At 35.9% G+C, this 7,801-nt stretch overlaps 1 protein-coding gene across 1 annotated transcript; it reads left to right on the top strand.

Annotated features, from left to right (window-relative positions):
* The first annotated feature begins 360 nt into the window (after window positions 1–360).
* Window positions 361–7,682, top strand: LOC121268020 (pyruvate kinase 1, cytosolic-like). The gene is made up of 16 exons (XM_041172120.1): window positions 361–551; window positions 702–798; window positions 880–977; window positions 1,603–1,758; window positions 2,362–2,439; window positions 2,613–2,744; window positions 2,866–2,946; window positions 3,047–3,118; window positions 3,234–3,323; window positions 4,496–4,640; window positions 4,891–4,979; window positions 5,465–5,560; window positions 5,655–5,722; window positions 6,063–6,162; window positions 7,046–7,105; window positions 7,312–7,682. The coding sequence occupies exons 1-16, from the start codon at window positions 483–485 to the stop codon at window positions 7,462–7,464; spliced, it is 1,584 nt and encodes a 527-aa protein (XP_041028054.1). The 5' UTR covers window positions 361–482; the 3' UTR covers window positions 7,465–7,682.
* Window positions 7,683–7,801: the final 119 nt, after the last annotated feature.

Raw genomic sequence — 7,801 nt, 5'->3', positions numbered from 1 at the left:
AACATGCCTTTGCCTCCAGTCCACTTCCAGAAAGCCACCCTACTGTCTCCAACATCCCTCCAATACATGCACGTGCACCGCACTCGTACAATACCATCCTCATTTTCAACTTACCCCCGTCCTCTACCTCCCCACCACGCGCGCTCTCCAAGTGGTTTGGTGGGGCTCATTCCCAAATTCACAATTTCAGGTGACTGCCACGTGTCCCAGTTAATTATATTATAGTCGCTCCTTTCGGTAGAATCTCTTTAATTAATTAATTATTTATTTATTTTTTTCTAATCATAATTAATTAATTAATTAATACGAGCAAAAGCATATTCCACAAGGTTCGTGAAATTAAAAAAAACTTACCTAACAACACAAAACCCTTCCGTACCCATCCCTCCCCTCAAAGCGCAGCTGCTCTCGCCTCACTCGGTCTTCTCCTCTTTTTAACATTTGCTCTCTGCGTTTCCAGAGCCACCGCTGTCTGATACAATATGCATTCCAATCACTTGCTTCTCGAGGAGCCCATTAGGATGGCTACTGTTCTGGAGCCATCCAAGGCCGTATGCTTCTTCTCTTTTTCTCCTTCTTCTTTGTCTTCAATTGAATCAATTTTCCTGGCCTGTTTCAAACTGAATCTATAAATTTCGAATTCAGTGTGTGATTATTTATCTGTTGATTTCTTTATGTTTTTTTTTTAATTTTTGTTGCAGACTTTCTTTCCTGCAATGACAAAGATCGTGGGGACGCTGGGCCCCAAGTCTCGATCCGTTGAGGTTCTTTCCGGCTGCCTCAAGGCTGGAATGTCAGGTACAAGGCTCTTGCTTTCGCGGAATTTTTGTTCGACTATATTAATGCTCTTGTAATTGGTTGGTGTTGTTTATTTGGCAGTGGCCCGCTTCGACTTCTCGTGGGGCGACCCGAAGTATCATCAGGAGACTCTCGAGAATCTGAGGGCCGCTGTGAAGACTACTAAGAAGCTTTGTGCCGTATGTTATGATATTTCTTTTTTCGTTTCTAAGGGTTCTGAATAACGAATTATTCATCGATTTCTTTTTGTATCTCTCTGTTTCGATGCTGAACAGATAGGCTCGAGTAGTTTATGAGAAAGCTATATATATTTAAAAGTAGAGAAAGCAAGATACTTTGTCTTGATTTATTTATTGTATAAGACTTTATAGAGGCCAATACATTGACCTCATTAGTTTTTTTTTTTTCCTTCTCTTTCGAAATTGCGTTTGTTTGTCGTGACTTTTTTGTGGATCTCTCTCTCTCTCTCTCTCTCTCTCTCTCTCTCTCTCCCCCCCCCCCCCCCCCCCCCCCCCCCCCCCCCCTTTTCCATTTTTTTGAAATAAAAAGAGAGACTCTTTGTTTAGTATTTTTTAAGTACTTCTATTTCAAAATATTCCGGGCATGTGCAATGCTAACCAAAATCGAGAATTTAGTTGTTTTCTAAGTGTTAGTTTTAAATAGCATTTGTTTATATCTGTTGAGTGAAAGATAGAAAACAATGGTTTTTCTCCCTTAAGCAGTATGCTGCCATGCATTTCATGTTAAATATATAATATAATCTCAGAAAAGGAATTGAGCAAACTATTATCCCTTGCGTTTCAGGTTATGCTGGACACGGTGGGACCTGAGTTGCAAGCTGTTAATAAAAGTGGAAAATCTATTTCGCTTCTGATGGACGCTTCTGTTGTTCTGACACCTAATCAAGATTTAGAAGCCTCTTCAGATGTATTGCCCATTAATTTTGATGGGCTGTCAAAGGTTTGATAAAATTTTTGACCTTATTATCACATAGTTGTTCTGTATTCTGGAAGTTTTTATTGTCACAACTATTTCTTATTTTGTGTATCTTTATATTTAACAAGAAAACAACCTAAACATTAGCAAATGCTTATCGTGGATATCCTATAGAACCGAAATACAGAATTTTGGGTTTTTAGAGGGATTGAGAGTTTGTGAAAGTTTTATTTGCAGTTTATATATTTAAGCTTGCAATGCATTAAGGTGCTTCCGGGAATGACAGAACATTCTTAAATCGAAGAATAGCGTATTTTTTACCAGAATCTGTTGAGAATCTTACATGTCCTTGTTTTGGACAGTGCAGCCTGCTTATAGTGAATAAAACACTGAATTGTAAATCTGAATGGATTCTTTAGCATCTACAGTGTGTTCATTTATTAACCAATGCCCATATTTAAAACCCTGCACGTGCTCCCAAGATTTCATTATACTCGAAATAGCAAGTCACTTTTATCTTCAAATAGATGAACTCTGTAATTACATTGTAACGTTGTCTCTTTGTAGTTATGCTCTTTCTTAGTACTTCTAGAATTTGAAACTAAGCCTTGAATTTGGTTTTTGCAGGCAGTGAAGAAAGGAGACACCATTTTTATGGGTCAATACCTGTTCACTGGAAGTGAAACTACTTCTGTTTGGCTGGAGGTGAGAGATAGATAACCTAGAGGGCTAATGTCATTTAAAAAGCTCCTTATTTTTCACCCCTTTTTGAATGTTCTCCCATCTTCTCTTATGAGGATAAGTATAACATATGGCACACTAACCATTGAACTGAATAACTCATGCACAACTGATTAGTTATATCTGAAGTTGAGCAGGTTTCTGAAGTGAATGGGGAGGATGTTGTTTGCATTATAAAGAACTCAGCGACACTGTCTGGCTCATTGTTCACTTTGCATGCCTCTCAAATTTGCATCGAACTGCCTACTCTCTCTGATCAAGATAAGGAGGTAAGTTCTGAACATGCTCTGTCTAGTGATTGTTGTATGGACTGCAGTGATCCTCCCCTCTCTATCATGTTTTTCAGTAACGTTAAAAGTGCATTTCATCATATTTTGTTGCTCATTTCAGGTTATAAGCACCTGGGGCGTGCAAAATAAAATTGATTTTCTCTCACTATCATATACCCGGCATGCAGAAGATGTTCGCCAGGCAAGTATTTTTTTCCTTGATGCAGTATCCTTTTACTGTGGTTTTCTGGTTTCTTTGTATTTGAGTTATTGTGGTTGTTTGATTTTTCTTCTGATATCAGGCCCGTGAGCTCCTTTCTAAGTTGGGTGAACTCAGTCAGACACAAATTTTTGCAAAGATTGAAAATATAGAGGTGAGTTGATCTTAGTAGCTCATAATATTGTCTCTGTTTTTTAGACAAGTTTAATTTGGTTTTGATAGCAATGCCAAGTGAATTTATATGGGTTCATTTATGTTTCTCTTTTTAGGGGTTAACCCATTTTGATGAGATCCTACAAGAAGCAGATGGAATTATCCTTTCCCGTGGGAATTTGGGCATAGATCTTCCACCTGAGAAGGTCAGTTTACCAACATGGACGAAATATTCTTTTTTAAGGTGTCAAGCTTTCATAGTACAAGTTTAAGCTTTTAAAATTAACAATTAGGTTTTCTTTACCTTATCAAAAATATTTACAATTAGGTAGCTTCTTGGGATGTGTAGATGTGCTTCAGTTTTGCTCATGGAAAAATTGCCTACATATGTAGATCAGAATTCATATACTTATCTTTACCTCTGTTATAATAATTTCATTTATGTAAACCCCTAGAGACTTCTTTTTTCATACATTTTTGCTTTGGGCTTTGGTTATTGTAATGGATGGGACTAGTCTTAATGACTTTTGTGCTGTTTTCCAGCTTTAGCTTGTAATTAGGGCCCGTTTGGATAGTGAGATGAGATGAGATAGTTTTAGATGTAAGTTGAAAGTTGAATAAAATATTATTAGAATATTATTTTTTAATATTATTATTGTTTTAGGATTTGAAAAAGTTGAATTGTTTATTATATTTTGTGTGGGAATTTGGGAAAGTTGTAATGATAAGATGAGTTGAGATGAGATCAACCACTTTCACTATCCAAACGGGGCCTAGATGTTTTTTCTCTTGTATACTTTTTGTGTACTTGGGCTATGCCTAGTTATGGGGGTTGGCTTAAGTGGTAAGGGCCTTGGTTTTGGTGCTGTGTTCCCTCCATGTCTAAGATTCGAACCCTTGAGTGCAAATAATTTTTAGGCGCAATGCCCAATTGGTTAAAATTTGATGATTTACTGGATTCGCGTGATGGGGACGCACTACATGGGTCTGAGGTTTAACCAGATAAAAGATTTGTTTGCATGGTCTCCAAGATACCTTGTCATCAAGAAAAAAAACTTTATTTATATACTTTTCTATTCCCCAATTATATTTATTCGTTCTTTTAATATTCCAATGTTTTGTTTTTAGCTTATCTTTTTGGTTCCAAGCCCTGTTTTGATAGTACCAGGATTATGAAAGCTTATCTTCCATACAAAATATATCTAGTTTCTTGCAATGTGCTATGATATTTCCTTCTAACCCTAAAAATCTGTAACTGAAGAAGCTTCATGTGAATCATGTCATAATTTCTAATTGTTTGTGTTGGCCCGTTTAGTTGCTGCTAATACTTCTTGTGTACCTTACTTATTAAAAAAATTATTTCTTGTGTACCTTGTAGGTATTTTTATTTCAAAAAGCTGCCCTTTACAAGTGTAACATGGCTGGAAAGCCTGCAGTGCTTACTCGTGTTGTGGACAGCATGACTGACAACTTGAGACCAACTCGTGCAGAAGCAACTGATGTTGCCAATGCTGTATTGGATGGTGTGTCTCTATTTCTATGTTTTAACACGTTTTGATTTATAGACATTGAGGCCAAAGCCATGAATTTCCTTCTTGTGGAATTGCATGTAATATTTGATTGTATGTGAAATACTACTAGTATGTCTGTAGGATTAAGTTAGTTTTTCGGTTCCACTACTCTCCTCTTAATATATGGTTTCTGTTTGACATTTTTACAAGTATCTCATGCAAAATGGACTTTCTTGTCTAACTCGTTTTCTAATGAGTATAGGAAGTGATGCAATTTTGCTGGGTGCTGAGACTCTACGTGGGTTGTACCCTGTTGAGACTATTTCTATTGTGGGCAAAATTTCTGCTGAGGTACATTGACAGATTTTTTGTTGATCAAGTAATTTGCTTTTGAATGTGAGCTTTAATTTTTAAACTTATGCAAGTTTTGAATCTGGAAGAATATTTTTCTCACTGTGCCTTCTACCGAGTTGAATTCTGAGCATTGGCATATGGAAAGTTTGGCTTTTATAGATAAATGTACAGTTACACTTACATGGTCCATCGAGGATTCTGTGGCACCGGTTATGTAAAACACTGAAGTCAGTTTGGTTTTTTACTGGTTGAATTGGTCTGAAAAAAAAAAAAAAAACCATGAATAGATGTGTTATCAGAAAGCATTTCTGTTTGGATACTTTTTGTATTGCTGTTATCTCAAGGAGTGATTAGGTTTGATTAATTATGGTTGACTTCCCAATATATATCCATTATTAGTTCTCCCAAGATTAAAAATAATAATATCATGCATCTTGAGGGTTTCCATAATGTATTTTTCCCCTCTGAAATTATCATTGCAGGCAGAGAAGGTTTTCAATCAAGACCTTTATTTCAAGAAGACTGTCAAATATGTTGGAGAGCCAATGACCCACCTGGAATCTATTGCTTCCTCTGCAGTAATTACTTTTCAATATTCCTCTTTATTCATTAATGCATTTCCTTGATAATTATATTAGGGATTACAGTTATGGTTGCTAATCACTTGTCTAGGTAAGAGCTGCTATTAAGGTGAAAGCATCTGCTATTATTTGTTTCACTTCTTCAGGAAGGGCTGCGAGGTACTTTCTTGGTGGATGGTTAAATACATATGTGCATTTAACTGGTATCCTTGAACATTGAATGTATATGTTTGTTCTTTCGTGAAGGGCATGCTCTTGTTTATTGTATATGGCTATGCCTATTCTTTGATCAATAAAATTTGTTTACTTATCCAAAAACAAAATATGTTTGTTCTTTTGTCTTATAAAAAAAAAAAAAGTTTGTTCTTCCAATTTTTAACCTGCAAGCTTGGAATTGTTTTTTGGTTGGGGGTGTGCGTCAATAATAGCATTCACATTGTAAGTACCTGTGCAGCTTTTCGTTTGATTCTTTCTAAATAAATTGTGTGAAAATGCACAGATTGATCGCCAAGTATAGGCCAACAATGCCAGTTCTATCTGTTGTCATCCCCCGGCTTAAGACAAATCAGCTGAAATGGAGCTTTAGTGGAGCCTTTGAGGTATTTTCTTGACTCTACTTTATATAGTGTCCCTTTGCTTCAACGAAGTTCCTCTTTTTTCTTTTTCTTTTTTTTTTAATTATTATTTTGCAGTGCACGAGCTCTGTTAAAAAATGGTTTTCACTTGTAATTCTTTTGACAATTTGAAAGAAGCCTTTTGTTTTATTCTAGTACATGAGGAGATTCCTTCTAGTAACTGTATTCTTCTTTTTCAAATAGTTTCTTGACTTGAGGCTTGGAAGGATAAATTTTGTTTGTTACCCTTGGGGTTTTTTTAGGACCGATAACTTATAATGCTCGGCATCTAAGTGTAAGCCAGATAGAACTATTTCAATGGCCATGTAGGGGAAGGAATGCTTAATCAAAATTTAAGTGGTATGCAGCTTTTGATGCTTATGTCATCTTCCCCTCATATTATTGATAAAAAAAAAAAAAAATGTTATCTTCCCCTTATATTGTTGGTTTGAAGCTCAGGATGTTATCCTCGTTTTTCTTACCCAGGACTAACTGTGTAGTCTGTAATATCCTATTTCAGAAACCTTTATCCCTTGAATGTAATATTCCTTTTTATGTAATTTTATTTAGTTGTCATTATGAATTATCACTATCAAGAATTTGTAGCTAAATCTAACATTGCCATGTTTTACTATTAATATTGCCTAAATTTACGCTAGAACTAGGATGTTTCGTCATCCATGCTTTTATACTGACTAATTTCCAGAAACACGTTGCTTTTTTTGTGAGGAGATTCAGTACAATTTTTTCAACTCTTTTTTTCCCCTTTAAATTATAATAATTTATTGGAATTTCATGGTCATTTTACTCTGTTCCTCCCTCTCTATATCCAAGCTAATGAATCTTTATATGTTTGCTTCATTGTTAGGCAAGACAATCACTTATTGTCAGAGGGCTCTTCCCCATGCTTGCGGATCCAAGACATCCTGTAAGTTCTCATTTTGCTTTATTTATTGTATTTTGGTAAATCGTTTTGTTGAAATCTAGCCCCAAAAAAAAAAAAAGTAATCGCTGTTGTTGGAGGAAGGAAATGCTATAATTTTTCTATGGTAGGATTCTCCTTCAGGATCACGATAAACTAGTATTGAAGTTCATATATTCGCTAAAACTCTGAATTTCGTTTTGACTTTGCAGGCGGAGTCAACAAGTGCTACGAATGAGTCAGTTCTAAAGGTTGCACTTGATCATGGAAAGACAGCGGGAGTCATTAAGTCACACGATCGAATTGTAGTGTGCCAGAAAGTTGGGGATGCATCTGTGGTGAAGATCATCGAGCTTGAGGATTAAATATGCATCTCTTCTCCTCAGTTTTGGGGTATAACTTATAATTTTGTTTTTAAGAAAAATGGTGCTGCATTGTTGGCTTGCTGTCACCCAATTAAGTGATGTATATCCATCCAGGTCACGGGAGACGTAACTGGCTTGTGCCCAGACATGTATTAAGAATGTTGTACACTCGGGGCAATTATTTTGGTTTATTGGAAGTTAGTCGTGGAACTGGAAAATATGCCTATGCTTTCCATTTTTACTTTATTGTCGATGGCATTCACATCTCATGCTCAGTTGGATTCAACTTCAAATAATCAATGTTTTTATTTTTATTTTTATTTTTTAATGTGAGAGG

The sequence above is a fragment of the Juglans microcarpa x Juglans regia genome, chromosome 5S, assembly GCF_004785595.1.
Source record: "Juglans microcarpa x Juglans regia isolate MS1-56 chromosome 5S, Jm3101_v1.0, whole genome shotgun sequence".
Taxonomy (NCBI): Eukaryota; Viridiplantae; Streptophyta; class Magnoliopsida; order Fagales; family Juglandaceae; genus Juglans; species Juglans microcarpa x Juglans regia.
The sequence above is the reverse complement of the archived record's forward strand: the minus strand, read 5'-3'. Positions and strand labels throughout refer to the sequence as shown.

Bases quoted from the DNA above. Each gene is read 5' to 3' on its own strand.
- LOC121268020 (XM_041172120.1), top strand. From the start codon at position 483: ATGCATTCCAATCACTTGCTTCTCGAGGAGCCCATTAGGATGGCTACT. The intron at 978-1,602 runs GTATGTTATGAT...CTTGCGTTTCAG, and splicing joins CTACTAAGAAGCTTTGTGCC to GTTATGCTGGACACGGTGGG. The intron at 3,119-3,233 runs GTGAGTTGATCT...TTCTCTTTTTAG, and splicing joins CAAAGATTGAAAATATAGAG to GGGTTAACCCATTTTGATGA.